This window comes from Cnephaeus nilssonii (genome assembly GCF_951640355.1).
Source record: "Cnephaeus nilssonii genome assembly, chromosome: 21".
Taxonomy (NCBI): Eukaryota; Metazoa; Chordata; class Mammalia; order Chiroptera; family Vespertilionidae; genus Cnephaeus; species Cnephaeus nilssonii.
In genome coordinates this window covers 12,272,580-12,289,834 of record NC_137092.1, presented here as the reverse complement: position 1 = coordinate 12,289,834, position 17,255 = coordinate 12,272,580, and the positions used below count along the sequence as shown (strand labels likewise).

The window sequence follows — 17,255 nt, the reverse complement described above, 5'->3', positions numbered from 1 at the left end:
CCCAATGCCCTCTCCTGCAGGTCTAGTCCCCCCCCACCTGCTCTCCCCCGAAGGCCTGGTCCCCCCCAACTGCCTTCCCCTGCAGATCTGGCCCCCCCTAACTGTCCTCCCCTGCAGTCCTGGTCCCCCCCAATTTTCCTCCCCTACAGGTCTGGGTTCCCCCTAACTGTCCTCCCCTATAGGCCTGGTCACCCCCAACTGCCCTCCCCTGCCGGCCATCTTGTGGTGGCCATCTTGTGTTCACATGGGGGCAGCCATCTTTGACCACATGGGGGTGGCCATCTTGTGTGTTGGAGTGATAGTCAATTTGCGTATTGCTCTTTTATTAGATAGGATCTTCTTTAATAAGAACAAAACAATCACAGTAACAGAGTATGATTAATATTTCTTCAATTATACTTGGTCCCCAATATTCAATTTCTGCCCCCTCACACATAATTTTTGCACAGCACAGGGATACACCCTCATACATGTTCACACACTGATAAAAATCACACATATAGCGTTGATAGTCAAAGTAAAGTCTACAGCTTTGGAGATTGGCATTGGGCATGAGAGCAGAAGCTGGAACAGCATCCTAGAGGCCCCTGCTGTAACAGGCACCACCCCCAGTTTCCTGAGGGCATTGGAGAATGAACTGGGCATCCAGGGTGGTGGCAGGGCCACTGGAGGGCAGGGGAGTGGGTGTGGTGGCTATTTGCCATCTGTTGCTGAGGCAAATCAATTGTAATTCAGAAGTAGTTTTCATGGTTGAAGCATAGATTCAGCAACACCAGTGCATACCTTTGCGTACCTGCTGAATGTCAGCCCTGTGCACACTCACTCTTGCACACCCATGCATGCATCCACACTCACATTCATATTCCCACATAGATACATTCACGAACTCTCACATGAGGTCACAACTCACCACACACTACACATAATCACATACACTCAATCATACTCAAACACATGTTCACACACACTCAGACACCTGAACACATAAACACAGACACTATCTTTGTCGCTGAAGTGCATGGCCCCTGAGCAGAGTCCAGCCTCTGTTCTCAAGTCCAGTGGCCTGTCCTGTCACCTTTACCCAGCTGCCAGATTACAGTGTGGATATCTAATCATCGACCTTGAGTGCATTTCCACAGGACAGAGTTCCAAAGATGAAGGGTGTGGTGCCAAGGGCTTGGAAGGAGGGTGCCTTCCTCCAAGAATAGAGTTATAGGACATATGTCATGCTTTCAACAATAAAGAAATGTTTATAAAAAGAATAGAGCTATATATTCCAAGTAAAGAAAGACCGTGGAAGGGTGTGTGTGTGTAGGAAAAGAATACCCAACTGTCTTGGAGCCTAAGAGACCTGGGTTCAATCCCCTCTTCCTTACCTTAATTGAGTAACCTTGGCCAACTTAATTAACTTTTCTAAGCTATAAAATGTGAATAATAAAGCTTCACAATCAGAATTAGAAGCTCAAACAGACAGACAGTGGGAGTCTGCCCATCCTCGTCCCCTCCTTCACAAGTCCCCTGGGAAAGTGAAGGCACCTCTGTCACTGGGTAGGGGCACTCACCCTGTTCTGCCTCAGGGGTTCCCCAGTTGGTGATGGCTTGCACAGAGAGGCTCCAGCTCTAGCCACCAGGAATCCGATGAATGGGGCTTGAATGGGGCTTGGGCTGTGGGTGTTAATGAATAATTGTCTAGCTCATAGGATACTCTTCTGAGGGGTGCCTATACAGCAATCTCTTCAGTTTTATACTATTAGTTCCATGTCCCCAGATGGGCTTTCTTTGCTCTACTAAATAAGACCCTGCTTTCCAACATTACCCATCAGCCAGCCAGCTAACCTGGTGTGGCCCAGTTCGCTTGGCTATGCCTTCTCCTGCTTGTTTTTAAATGTGGCCTGGATGCCTGATGTTCCTGGGGGGATCATGGACAGATGCCTGGCACTGAAACAGCCACCTTGGCCTGTGCCCATGTCTTCTCCCGACTCACGATGGTGCCACCTGTGTCCCTGTGTGCATTCCAGGGCTGCTATTGTTGGGGGTTCTCTCCAGGGCAGAGAACAGTCATTATTGACAGCGACTTCTGGCTCCTTGGAATTGATCTTAGGCCCCTGTCTTCTGGAATGATCACCCCAGCCAGCAGGTATTAGACTGTGGCTGCTTCCATCTCACTCTTCAATGAAAGCAAAAGGAAACCATTCTCTCTGTCCTCAGCTCTCCAGGCAGCCCTTTGGCTGGAGACTCCTTGGGCCCCAAGGGCTGAGGAACAAGGTCACCTTCAATGGGTTAGAAGGCATCATATCTCCGAATAAAGTGCACTAGACAGAGAGGTTCTGCCTCCCACGTGATCCAGGAGACAACATGGCGCTTGCTGGTTCTTTATCAGCTCCCTTCATCTCCTGACTCAGTCTGAGGTGACTCACTGTGATCTTTATTTAATCTCTTCTTCAAACTGGTCACAGTCACGCAAAAACCCTTAAAGAGATAAGGATGCAATGGGGACAACCTGGTCCCAGACATTTTGTATGGATTCTTTGAAAAGACCAGAGGAAGCCTAGCTAAAATCAATGTCTGTATTTTAATATTCTTCAATCTTAGCACTAACGTGTTTCCCTACACAGAACCCAAATACACACATAGTCTACATCTAGGGTTATTTATAAACAACAAACAAACAAACAAACAAATATTTACATACATATACCAGGTGTACCGGTTAATAATGCACATTTTTTTCAATAGATGGAGTTACACATATGTTGATATATATGCGATTTGATATATATGCTATTTTGTTGTATTGACAACAAGCTTCAAAACTTCATATGTCAAATTTTTGTAAGGTGTTAACATCATAGATATTTTTATACTTAAAAATGTCAAATTTCGTGCCAAAGAAAGAGCATTTGCAGGAAGTCTTAATTCATTACTTTATTTTGAAGAAAAGTGCTGCTGAATACTTTGGGAAGCTTATGGTGAACCTGCTCCATCTCAAGATATTTGTGAATGCTGGTTTAAATGCTTTAAAAGTGATGATTTCGATGTGAAAGACAAAGAACGTCCAGGTCAACCGAAAAAGTTTGAAGACCAACAATTACAAGCATTAATGGATGAAGATGCCGGTCAAACTCATAAACAACTTGCAGAAAGATTACACGTTGCTCAGCAAACAATTTCCGATCGTTTACAAGCAATGGGGAAAATTTTAAAGGAAGGAAAATGGGTGCCACATCAACTGAACAAAAGACAGATGGAAAACCGAAAAGTAATCAGTAAAATGTTGCTTCAATGGCACAAAAGAAAGTATTTTTGCATCGAATTGTGACTGCCAATGAAAAGTGGATTTATTTTGAGAATCCCAAATGCACAAAATCATGGGTTGATCCAGGTCAACCATCAACATCGACTGCAAGGCCAAATCGCTTCAGAAAGAAGACAATGCTCTGGGTTTGGTGGGATCAGGAAGGTGTGGTGTGTTATGAGCTCCTAAAACCAGGTGAAACCATTAATACTGATCGCTACCTACAACAAATAATTGATTTGAACCAAACTTTGATCATAAAACGACCAGAATGGGCCAGAAGACACAGCAAAGTAATTTTGCTTCATGATGACGCACCATCACACACGTCAAAACCAATTAAAGACACATTAAAAGATCTTGCCTGGGAAGTATGAAGCCACCCACTATATTCACCAGACCTTGCTCCTTCAGATTACCACTTGTTCCAATCCATGGCACATGCACTTTCTGAGCAGCACTTCAAAACATACGAAGAAGTGAAAAAAATTGGGTCTCTGAATGGTCTGCCTCAAAACAAGAAAAGTTCTATTGGGGTGGTATCCACAAATTACCTGAAAGATGGGGGAAATGTGTAGCTAGCAATAGACATTACTTTGAATAAAGCACTTTTGATGTTTCTCTGGAAATTACTGTGTTTTCTTTGATTACAAAATCTGCATTATTATCTAACCAGTTAATAATGCAGATTAACTATTAACTGGTTAATAATGCAGATTAACTATCAACCGGTTGATAATGCAGATTAACTATCAACCGGTAGATAATGCAGATTAATTATCAGCTGTTTAAAAGTGGGGATTTTGTAATCAAAGAAAACACGGCAATTTCAAGAGAAACATCAAAAGTTCTTTCTTCAAACTAATGTCCATTGCTAGCAACCCAGGCATGTGCTCTGACCAGGAATTGAACAATGACCTCCTGGTTCTTAGGTCAATGCTCAACCACTGAGCCACACCAGCCGGGCTAGAGTAGTGATTCTTCAAGGGAAGAGATGGCAGGGGCCTAGCTTCGGGGGTCCAGAAGCTTTTTGTGAACCCCCAGGGGAGATTTCAATGTCCTGTGGCTTCCTTAGTGGCTACACTCAGCTGGCCCGGACATGACCACCTGGTCACTTGTTTTATGCCCCACTCACTGCCAGTTTGTTTAGCAGACACAGGACCTGGCCCAGGTGGGTCCTCCATAGCTGTATTGCAGAAGGACCTGCATGTGCGGACTCCTCTGGGGCTCTGAGGAAGTGGTTTCACACTCACTTGGTGGGGTCAGTCTCCAGCAGAGGCCTGCTCCCTGAAGACCATTTGTCTGCTCAGCAACCCCTCATCTTGCAGTCTGCTGACTTGCTGAAAGAACCGCGTTCTGTTGCCCTTATGTCTGAGCCCTGCCTGTGCACATGCCCTGTGCTGGCAGGATGCAGTGGAGAGCACAGAGAGCATGCAGTTTGTGTAGAGGCCGCCAGAGGCAGCACAGAGTTCTGTCTTAGAACCCAGCTGATGTGGGCTTGAATTCTGGCCCAACCACTTACCAACTACAGAACTTTGGCCAAGGCACTTAACCTCTCTGGGTTTCAGTTTCCTCATTTGCTAAATGGAGGTGGTGCTCCCCCTTCTGGAGGAATGGAGGCCACAATACAGAGATTTACATTTTATGTCTGAGCTGTTCAGTAAATGGAAGCCATGCAGCGAGAGCTTCTATTGCTCCGAGTCCAGGTCGGCTCTCCTGAATGCCACTGTGTCCTTTCCCACGGCCCACCCTCTGTATGACTGACTCAAACCACTGTATCTACATGGAACCCCATTGCCATCTACTACTGTCAAGGGGACCTTGGGAAGGCATTGGCTCCAATAGAGAAGCTGCTGCTCCCTCCCTCCAGGTTAGGTCCCGTCCAGCTTGAGATGGCGTTGGAATGAGAAGAGTACCGGCGGAGGCCCTTAAATCCTCTGCCTGTGAGGTGAGGTGAGGGATCACTGGGTTCTCCTGGGGCCAGCGGGTTGGTACCAACCTCTGAGGGAGGGACTCTCCTGCAATTGAAAACTGCTGCACTGGCTTGGCAGGCCCAGCAGGTGGCACTCTGCCCCAACTACTCAGGGGCTGTTGTGGGTTGTGGTTTGGCTCAAGGTCCAGTGGCCAGAGTGAGAAAAGAGATGGTTTATTTAGCTTCCCAACCACAGACAGAAAGTCATTTGTAGGAAAATATCGGTTGCCTGCAAACAGATGGTCCTTGCTGGGTGCTGTGCAGACCCACATTGCCTTCTCCATTTCCCTTCCCCTCCTCCTACATCCCACCTCTGGGTACAGGCACACACACACCCGCACAAGCCCATACACAGGGGCACGTACACACACCTGAGTCACTCTCTGGGCTACCAGTTAGTAGACAAGGGATTTAAGCAGTTCTTTCCGCTTTGGCCAGAATCAAGCAGAACTGAGAGTGGCATCTCCTTGGGAGAAGGAAGTCAGGGGGGGCTAAGTCATGCCTCAGTAACCAATAAGTCCCACATCTCAGTGACATAAAACAATAAAGGCTTGTTTCCTGCTTCCCTTACCTGCACCAAGGGTCAGCTGCAGTCCTGCCGCGCGTTAATTTAAATTCAGGACGCTGGGTGTCAGTGCAGGCCGACCTGGAACAGGGCCCGTCTCATGGCAGAGAGGAAAAAGAGCGCGCTGGACCAGGGCTCTTCACATTCACATTTTATGGGCAAAGCAAGTCATGGGCCAGAGCTGCCGTCATCAACAGGGCAGGGAAGGGTACTCCCTGGAGGAGAGGGTCACAGGCAGCAAAGGCTTTAGGAACGTAGCACCATCTGCCTCACCCACCTAAGAGAGTCTTGGAAAGCTACCCCCCGGAATTATTAATCCAAGCGTTGTCTTCTTTTGGACTGTGAGTCTCATCCCAGAAAACCCAACCAACCTTTATCAAGTTCTATATGCAAAGGACTGCTAAGGCCCGTAGGAGGAGGAACAACCACAGGAAGAAAAGCACGGGATGCAAACAAAGCACACAGAGGCCCTCTTTGACCGAGGCCAACAGAGAGCGAGGAAACCCACCAGGAAGGGGGAGCCCAGTGCTGTGGAGGCACCCGGGCTCAGCTTCAGCAGAGGATGTGGGTGCCCCTGACGGCCACACATTGGGAGATGCCCTGCACTGGCCATATGCTTGGTCTGTCTGCACTCGCACTCATTGCATATCTGCGATGGACAAGGTACAATAAATACTACTACATACAGGCATCAAAGAAAGGCAGGGGATGCCCTGCCCTCAAGGAGCTCCCAGTTAACAGAGGGACAGACGGTGGATATCTAGCCCACATCAGCAGATTCAGTCCTAGGACAGGGGTTTCCCAGGCAGGCATGAACACTGAATGCTGCCTCGTGACACCAAATGAGGGCTGTTCAGAAAAGAAATGAGCTAGTTCCCGAAGTTCTAAGACTCATCAGGCACAGCTGAGGGGCAGGTCACTTCTCAGAGGGAGTAGCTTGTTGGCAGGAGGAGAATGATAAAAACAGCACATTATTTAAAAAAACAAAAACACCTGTGACTAGTCATCATGGCTTATGGTTGGAGCAGTACAGGATGGTGGGATTACTGGGAAGAGACTAGAAGTTTTCTCAAAAGAGAGCCTGAGTGTGGAGGGCCTTTTAAACCCTGTCAGCAATCTTGGACTTGATCCCGAGGCCTGTGGAGAATCACAGAAGGGTTTGGGCATGGAGTGGCTTGGTTACTATGGATACAAGGCATCCTCTGGCCCCTTTACTTCTCATCAAGCTGAGGCAATGGCTGTGGCAGGGTGATGTATTTGTATATCAGTCTGTTGAGAGTAGATAGAGGCCAATCACAGCACTGAGCCCTAGGAGCCCTGGCCCAACCTGGGGGTCTCAGTCTTCACCTGCATAGTCTGAGGCTGGGTCTCACAGCCCTTGCCTGCTGCCTCTGCAGCCACTTCCCCAAGGAAGATCTTTGTGGTCAGAGAACAGAGCATTGACTGGACAAACTGGCCCAACTTGTGGTATCTGCTAATTTTTCTGTTTGCTTTAGTTCCCTATCTCAGCCACCATCACAGAGGCCCCTTTCTCTGACCTGAGGGACAGCTATGAGTCCCAGCTCACCACCCCCAGGGCCCAAGGCTCAGGGATCGACCACCTCCCCGGTGGGTAGTGACATAAATGAAAATGTTCTCTTTCCCCAACCATCTTCTTCTAGGAAGAGAGCTACTGTTTCATCGTGCCTATCTCTGGCTGGTCTTTGCTTGAGGTTACATCTACTGAGCTCAGTTGACCAGGAATGGTGATCACAGAGGACTCCTAGAAGAAGAAAGAAAGTTAGTAAATACTTGTCCAGCTCATAAGATACTCTTCTTAGGGGTGCTTACACAGAGCAATCTCTGTTTCATACCATTAGTCCCATGTCCCCAATTGGGCTTCCTTTGCTCTACTAAACCAGACCCTGCTTCCCAAAATTACCCATCAGCCAGCCAGCTAACCAGTCAGTCAGTCAGTTGGTCAACCACTAAACCAGTCAGTCAGTCGTTTAGAAAACTAACCAATCAGTCAGCTTGTTTGTCAGCTCATTTCTTATTTACACATTCACTTACTCCTTCCTTCTTTCACTCACTCTCTGACTCACTCACTCAGCAACATCCTTTAGTAATTGGACCACCCACTCACTGATTAGCTAGTCTATCAGCTGGCCAAACACCAATTTTTACCAGGGTGTAAGTTCTGTCCTGAACATCCTTCCTGCCCTTAGGAATCTAGCAGTTTGGGTACAAAGACACACACACACACACACACACACACACACACACACACACACCGGTACCAAGGCCTCCTCTATGGGTAATGGTTGATTTCAACACAGGTCTTCAAGTTTGAGAAATATAAAGACTGTGGGTGTGGTTGGGATAAACTGGAAGAGCTAATTGGAGAGGGCAAGCATCAACCTGAACTTGAAAAGATGGATTAGCTCAGAAAAAAATCTTTGTACTTCATTGGTTCTGATTGTAAAGCCAAAATGTCTAACAGTAGGTTTACCATTCAATTCAACTCATTCATTTATAAATCATTCACCATTTGCTTTTGTTTGTTTGTTTGTTTTCACATTTTTTGTTGTTTAAAGTATTACATATGTCTCCTTTTTTTTTAATTTAAAAAATCAGATCATGTGTTTTATTAGGTAAAATTTTCTTGAAAAAAGTCTGTTTTAAAAAAATGTATGTCTTTAGCCATTTCTGCTGGTGATATGTCTCCTTTTTCCCTGAATAACCTCCACACCCCCCCCACCACCACTCTCAACCCCCGGGACAAGCCCCCACTGCCCCAGAGTCTGTGTCCATTGTTTATGCTAATATGCATGCATACAAGTCCTTTGGTTGATCTCTAACCACCCCCCTCACCTCCCCTGCCTCTCTCTGAGGTTGGATGGTCTGTTCAGTGTTACCTGGTCTCTGGATCTATTTTTGTTCATCAGTTTATGTTGTTCATTATATCCCACATATGAGTGAGATCATGTGATATTTATCTTTATCTGACTGGCTTATTTTGCTTAGCATAATGCTCTCCAGTTCCATCCACACTGTTGCAAATGGTAAAGGTTCCTTCTTTTTTATAGCAGCATAATATTCCATTGTATAGATGTACCACAGTTTTTAATCCACTCATCTGCTGATGGGCACTTAGGCTGTTTCCAAATCTTAGCTATTGTAAATTGTGCTGCTTTGAACATAGGGGTGCATATATCCTTTCTGATTGGTGTTTCTAGTTTCTTGGAATATATTCCTAGAAGTGGGATTACTGGGTCAAATGGGAGTTCCATTTTTAACTTTTTGAGGAAACTCATACTGTTCTCCACAGTGGCTGCACCAGTCTGCATTCCCACCAACAGTGCAAGAGGGTTCCTTTTTCTCCGCATCTTCGCCAGCACTTGTCATTTGTTGATTTGTTGATGATAGCCTTTCTGACAGGTGTGAGATGGTACCTCATTGTTGTTTTGATTTGCATCTCTCGGATGATTAGTGACTTTGAGCATGTTTTCATATGTCTCTCAGCCTTCTGTATGTCCTCTTTCAAAAAGTGTCTACTTAGGTCCTTTGCCCATTTTTTTATTGGATTGTTTATCTTCCTTTTGTTAAGTTGTATGAGTTCCCTGTAGATTTTGGAGATTAAATCCTTATCTGAGTTAGCATTGGCAAATATTCTTCCATGCAGTGGGCTTTCTTGTTGTTTTGTTGATGGTTTCTTTTGCTGTGCAGAGATTTTTATTTTGATGTAGTCCCATTTGTTTATTTTCTCCTTAGTTTCCATTGTTCTAGGAGCTGTATCAGTAAAGATATTGCTACAAAATATTTTGTGCCTATGGAGTCTTCTAAGATTTTTATGGTTTCCCATCTTACATTTAAGTCCTTTAACCATTTTGAGTTTATTTTTGTGTATGGTGTAAGTTGGTGATCTAGTTTCATTTTTTTTTTTTTGCATGTATCTGACCAATTTTCCCAGCACCATTTATTGAAGAGACTATCACGACTCCATTGTATGCTCTTGCCCCCTTTGTCAAATATTAATTGAACATAAGGGGTTGGGTCTATTTCTGGGTTCTCTGTTCTATTCCATTGGTCTATATGTCTGTTCTTGTGCCAGTACCAGGCAGTTTTGAGAACCGTGGCTTTGCAATATAGCTTGATATCTGGTATTGTGATCCCTCCAACTTTGTTTCACCCATTTGTTTTTGCATTCATTTGTTCATATTGATTGAATGGATACAATATATCTTTGGCTAGTATAGCTGGATAAATGATAAGCACATGAATATATATGATGAAGGTTTAAAAGCTCCTACCATCATGAAACTTACATTTAATGCTAAAATAAATAAATAAATAGATATTTTATCATTTATATGTATATCAAGTTAAAAGTTATATGAACAGTTATTCAAATAGGTGTAAATAAAAACTGTGGGTGTTCTGCAGAAGAGAAAAGTCTATTGAGAAAGACCAACAAAAGAGATCATGGAGAAAGTAACATTTAAAATGATTCCTCAAGATTGCTTTGAGCCTTGGTTGGTGTTGTTCAGTGGGTAGAGGGTAGGCCTTTGCACTGAAGAGTTGTGGGTTCCATTCCTGGTCACGGGCAAGTACCTGGATTACAGGTTCAATTCCCAGTCCTGGTCACGGAATCGAACACACACAACACTTGTTGTGGAGGCAAATATTTGATGTGCTTCTCTTCTCTTCTCTTCTCTTCTCTTCTCTTCTCTTCTCTTCTCTTCTCTTCTCTTCTCTTCTCTTCTCTTCTCTTCTCTTCTCTTCTCCTCTCCTCTCCTCTCCTCTCCTCTCCTCTCCTCTCCTCTCCTCTCCTCTCCTCTCCTCTTCTCTCTCTCTCTCTCTCCCTTCCACTCTTTCTTAAAAAAGTCAATGGAAAAAATATCCTCGAATGAGGATCAATGACAACAAAAAATATTACCTTGAATTTCACTGGGAAATTTGGGAATAGAGGACCATCATTGATGGAATGATTTGAGGAAAGAAAACATGAGGTGAGTTTTGGGAACAGTTCATACCCTCTCTTCTTCTTCAAGTGCTTCATCATTATTCTCACAGGAAACCTCAGCACATCACTCCCTGCTTTAGGCTAAACCAGGGAAGGCGACTACCTACACACCTTTGGCCACTCAGCTCTCCCATAGTAGATGTCTCTAATCAATTATAGTGCTCTCTCTGGTTGAGCTTGAACTCAACCTCAGTGCTTTCAGCTCACTGTGACTACCACTCAAACAAAACTCAACAGCCTTCCCAGATCTAATCATACATTTACAGAATGTTAGCACTTAATGGGAGCTTACAGAAAATTTTAGCCAATTTCCTCATATCAGAGAAGAGGAAAATTGAGGCCCAGAAAAGTTAAGGGTTATGCTCAAGTTCTGACAGCCAGTGAGGGCCGAGTATCAGGCGAGCTTTTTGCCCCTGGCTCCTTCCCTATGTCTCTAACTGAACTTGCCATGTAGAGGAAAGGGTGACTATACTTCAGTGCCACTTGGCTTCCAAAAGGATGACCTTGGCTATCTTCCCGGAGAGGGATGCTTTGCCCACTCACCCCCTCTTCTTCCATAGTCAGTTTTCAACTTCCACTGGTGACAATCTATGGATGTCCTGTTGGAGTTAGCCTCTCACCAGGTGCAGGACTTTATTTCCCCCTTTATAAAACTCCCAGGACTGTTGAGGGTCTTCTAGAAACATATCATAGAGGGTCGAGGGGTGAAGAAGGAGATACATTAATCACATATTTCTGGAGACTCATCATCTCACTCCTCTCGCCATGGGTCTGCTTTTAATGCCATTATACAAAATACCTAACATTAGCATCTGAGCATCTTGTTTACAAACAGCTAAATTACAGGGTGAAGTGATTCACGTTGCAAATGGATTTCCCAAACTAAGAAAAGGTCATAAGTCCTCTTTAATGTAGCGTCCTCTGAAGGGTTTGCTGATAGAATAAGTAATTGGTGAAGGAAGAAACCTGAAACTAAAATGTACTAAGCCATGTCTGCTGGTTATGCTCAACCAGAAATGAAGCAAATCTGACATGATTGTGATTTTTAAAACAAGATGTAATTTGCCCAGATTTAAATTTTTTATTTTACTGGGTAAGCAGCTCAAATACAGGAATTTTGGCAGCCCCAACCCTCCCTAGTTCTCTTTGCCACGGACCATCCTAAAAGCCTCTCACGAGTAACTCAGAGCTCTCCTTTTTGTCTTTTCTTGTATCATTCTTAAAAATAGCATAATAAACATATTTCATGTGTCTCCAGATGGAGCCATCAACAACCCTTTTCCCCTGCCCCCAATGCCCAGAGAAAAGGTGCTCTGGTGGGGATGTGACTAGATGGGGAGATAGGTGATTCTTCCCATTGTCTCTGGCAGGGTCCCCTCCCAATGTCAGGTCTCTGTTACCCAGTCACCCCATTGTTACTATGTAGGGTGGGGCTGGGGTTTCTCAAGCTTTGATTCACCCTCAGAAATGAGTCTTGCCTGTTCCCTCCCTTCCCTGATGGAGTCACAGGAACACACCTGCTCTCAGGTGTCTGCTTCCTAGGGAGGGGACGATGCAGAGCCTGGCCTTCTGGTTTTAATACACCATGGCCCTCTGAGGATGAGAGAGCAGATGCAAGACTCAAGATGGCCAGGTGACAGTCCTGAGGCTAGGCTGGGCGGTGGGGGTGGGAGCAGGGACTAGAGTCACCATTCCATACCTGCAGGAGTTGTTTACATGTGGTGATTGACTCCAGGAGTGCCAGGAAGTCTCCCTGCCCCCCTTCACCCTTCTTTTAAAGAACAGTCCACTCTGTCTGGAAATCAGTCATTACAGATTTAAGAGACTTGGATCTATGGAAGAAACAATTAGCTTTCTTCATAGAGTATTGTGAAAACTGTATATGGAGGTGTTTTATGAGGTTTAATGACTAATAAAAATGCACCTGTGCCTGACAGTGTGAGGACCAGGGATCCGTTCGGGTCTCTTAGAGCAGGGAGGGAAGACAAGCTTGGTAGGAAAGAGAGTACCTGAGTGCCAGGGAGGAGGGAAGGAGGGAGACTTGTACAAGAGATGGGAACCACTAGAACCAACTCCTTAATTTTGTCATTAACTTAACCTCTGTTAAGAAGCAGTCCAGTGGTTCAGTCACTTCAGCTAACTGAAAATAGCTGTGAAGTCAGGAGACCAATGAGCCAACCCTGGCTTTGACATTAGCCTCTCTGTGACCTTGAGCAGAGCATATCTCCATTCCAACTCTCAGTTTCCCCCTCTATAAAATGGGGATAATGTGGCCAACAGGAAAGCTGAGTGCCAGCTTTGGAAAGTTGAATGTGTTGGATGCAGACCAACTTGATGTTGTCTTAGATATTTATGACCTACAGGACACTGCCCCTTCAAGGCCAGCCATGTTTAGGTCTCTATCCCAGCCACCCCTGGAGTATCCTCTGAGATGATAGTTGTGTTATAAGCCAAGTTGTATCACTAGCTAGAATTCTTAAAATTAAACAGGGGTTGTTTACTGATCAAGTAAGAGGCCAATGAGCAGATTGGGAAGAATAAAGACTCGAGTGTATTCCAGAGAAGCTATGAGATGACTGAAATATGAGGGGACGGCACCATCTATTCACTCATACCCAGCACACCTACACTCATGCATTCTAGAGGCCAGGCACGTGAAAATGCCTTGATTTATGTCCACACCAGATCTGTCTTGCTGCATATTTTCTTTTTGGAGATTCTGCATGAGGATGAACATAATGGTGTGGGAGCATGGAAGTGAGGGGCACAGGCAGAGAGGGTGTTCATCTCCAAGATGGAATGGAGAGCCTGGAATCTGGAACCATTCTTAAAGGTGATAGGCCTGGGAGGAGGTATAAGAGGAGGCATGGCCTGGAAGGGGAATTAAGGCTTAACTTCAAAGGTTTAACTGACCCTGAAAAATGAGCAATATCCGGTCTATATATGACAGAAAGCTCAGGCAAGATCATCAGTCATCGTCCCCACCCAGTGACAGTCTCTTGTCCACCAAGGAGATGCTAGCCACTGTGATACTGTGGAAACAATCTTTGAGCAAAGGTTCCCCACCCAACTCTGCCCCATTGGTTACAAGTTGTTGAGCAGTCAACTTTAACTTTCCTGGGTCTACTTTTTTAAACTGCAAAATCTAATTTAAGCTACCTAACAGAACTGCCATGAAAATTAAATAAGGGATTTGGAAATGGTTTAAAAGTTACTTTTAGGTATTTCTATCATTTCTCAGGCAGGCTTTCACTTTGCTCGACAATGATGGAAAAGAGCACATTGGTCTTTAGTCGAGCAGGATCCTGAGGTTCTGGGCAGTGGTCCAAAGGGGATCAGCCTCCTAGAGCGCAGGGACTAGGAGGCCAACTGGAGGATCAGAGCTCTTTCCTCCCATCTGAATACGGTTGCCAGATTTAGCAGGTAAAAATACAATCTGCCCTGTTACAGTTGAATTTCAGATAAACAACAAGTGCTTTTGTCATATATTTCATGCAATATTTGGGACATACCTATACTAAAAAAAAAATGTTCTTTATCTAAAATTGAACTTGGGTATTCTGTATTTTATCTGGCAGCCCTAACCCAAAGGTCAAACTCTATCCCACCTTCTTTGACCACCACTAATACCCATCAGTCCCTGACTCCTGGTGGGCAGGTTGGGGACACAGCACCACGATGATTAAGCTTAGGGGCACCACTCCCATTCTTCTGCTTGTGCTCAATGAGAAGATGACTAGAAGCCTATGCAAAAGGTCCTTGCAGATTGGGAAACCCACAACATTGTGTAGAGGGGCAGGGCTGGGGGACTTCTCCCTCTATAATGTTTAAAACTATAGGTTCTTCCCATCTGAGTTCAAATCCCACCTCTGCTGCTTACTACTTAAGGGATCCTTCCCAGCCTCACTTTTCTCACCTGTAAAATGGGAACAATGTCATTTGCCTTATAGGGGCTATAAAGAGAAATTGAAGCAGCAGCCTGAGGAGTGATCTCAGCACTAGGCACCAGGGAGTGCTCAATGAATGGCAGCAAAGACGATGTTCATATTTTAGTCGAAAGTGCCCCAAGGCCATACTCCTCCTTTTTCTCCTTCTTCCTTAATGTTTCTTATAAATCCTCACATTTGTTCTATTTTCAAAAGATCTTGAGTCCTTGAGTTTGAGCAAAGGCCTTATGTGGATGACGTCAGCTCTGGTAGACGGGGACCCACAATGCTAAAATATCTGGTGGGTGTTTTCCGTCAAAACAGTCTAGTCTAGTAAAGCAAGTCCCTAGAGGAAGTGCAGGTGGGAGAAGTGGGTGAGGAATTGCCTGGGAGGTGGTGATCAGGGCCACGCCAAGTGCCTGGGGCAGGTTGGGGGCCTTTATAAGGTTGCCAGGAGTGGCTGGCCATGAACCTCACTCAGCCTCCTCTCCTAGGGTCCAGCTTGCGGCTCCGGTAAGTGGGAACGCATTTATCCTCCTGGGATCTTCGGGGTCCTTTCCTCCTTCTTGAACTATCTTGAGCCGTTAGGCCATTCTCCTCTTCTTTCTCAGGTAGTCAGAGAAGTGGCATAAGCCTTGTGACAGCTAAGGAAATGTCACTCTAATTATTGCTTAGGAAATTCAGTCTCCATTCTCCATTCTATTCCACTGCTAGGTGCGACTAATTTCCTGATTCTGGGTTTTAACTCCCTGGCAAGAGGATTTTTCTCATTGAGGGGATATATTTAGAGCTGTAGCATCTTGTGCCAATTCTGGTTCGTCTTCAAAGCTTTCTCCTGCTCTTTTGGCACTATGAAACTTTGCTTTTGGTTTTCAGAAATCATATTTTATATATCGTATTTTATACTATGCAGCTCCCTTGTCTCACTATCATGATTGCCCCCTGGGACCTATACTTCCCATTTCTCCCTGATCTCAAATTCAGAAGGTGAGGAATGCTGCCTACAGAGAAAACCAAAGATGCATGTCAGCACCGCGAAGGCCTCAGAGGCCTTTCTGGTCAGCATCCTCCAGAGAAAGGCATGGGGTCCAGGTTGCCCAGAGGTGTGCCTGGCCAGTGAGGAGCCAGTGCTCTTTCCTCCGAACCAGCTGCCTCTTGGTGAAACATCTTCCTTTTAAGTCTCTTATCTCCAGTGATCTATTTGGCCTTAAATAACCAAGTTCTCCATGTAGGGCTAGCACCACTATCCCACAGCCAAGTTAAGTGGGGAGGCAGGGATGAAGGTGCGATTAGAACTCAGTCCTCTGAGTACCTGGAACAGGGTTTGTCCAGCCCATCATTTACACACACTTCCCTCTGAGACCAAGACTGCCTTTTCTTTACGCCCCTCTGTCTTGCCCACATTCATTGCACTACCCAAGGCAACCAGCTGACCTTAACGACCCATCAGCTAAGAGTTCATGCCTTGATCTTACAAAATGTCTAGGCTACCTTTTAATCATCAGTTCAGCACCCCAACATATTTTCTGGTAAGACTTAGGAATATACTATGTATTCCGTTAAGTCAAGAACCCATGGGGAGATGAAGGAAGATAAGCTATCAGAACAACATAGAAGAGAAAGAAAAGGAAAGAGGAGGATGGCAACAATGGGTGCATGAGAATCAATCCATTAACCAATTTGAGGCCACTAATCACTTATCACATTCTTGGCTAGTGGAGAAAACACTCTTCTCGGTGTCAGAAGGGAGAAGAGATAGGGGGAGTGTTTCTCATGGCAGCCCCCGCCCGGGTTTCTTTCAGGCTCACCTGTTCCTGCAGCAATGTCTTCCCAGCAGCAGCAGCAGCAGCAGCAGCAGCAGCAGCAGCAGCACCTGCCCCAGAAGGCCCAGCAGCACCAGGTGAAACAGCCCTGTCAGCCACCGCCTGTCAAATGTCAAGAAACATGTGCTCCCCAAACCAAGGATCCATGTGCTCCACAGGCCAAGAAGCAATGCCCACCTAAGGGCACGGCCATCCCTGCCCAGCAGAAGTGCCCCATGGCCCAGCAAGTCCCCCAGAGTAAACAGAAGTAAGGATCAACTGGAATACCACCTGCTTGACATCTAGGCTACCAGACGGAGCCTTCTTTCTTCCTGCTCCTCCCCCGGGTTCCAGGATTTCCCCTTCTCTCCCACTTCCTCCTACCCTGGGTCAAATGAAGCATTGTTGGAAGTTCTTCCCACTGAGACCTTTACACACCTCACCGTTGCCTCCAAGTCTTCTACCTTCCACCCTGATACTCTCTCAGGTGGATATGAGAAGGCCTCATTCTCTCCAACCTCCGGCTTGACCACAGCAATGGTGAATCCATGGGCCAAAGCAAAGAGTGTATCTGGGCTTCTTCCAGGATTCCAACCTGATTAGTGGGGATACCAGGGGCCAATGCACAGCTTTGGCCTCCTTTTCCTTCCCAGCTCCCCTTCCCTTAGCTTCTTTCTTATTTCCTCCCCT

General features: G+C 45.6%; 1 protein-coding gene across 1 annotated transcript; it reads left to right on the top strand.

Annotated features, from left to right (window-relative positions):
• Positions 1–16,585: 16,585 nt before the first annotated feature.
• Positions 16,586–16,837, top strand: SPRR4 (small proline rich protein 4; the record flags this gene model as incomplete). The annotated part of the gene is made up of 1 exon (XM_079761261.1): positions 16,586–16,837. One exon carries the CDS (start codon positions 16,586–16,588, stop codon positions 16,835–16,837), a length of 252 nt encoding a protein of 83 aa, XP_079617387.1.
• Between the last annotated feature and the right edge of the window lie 418 nt (positions 16,838–17,255).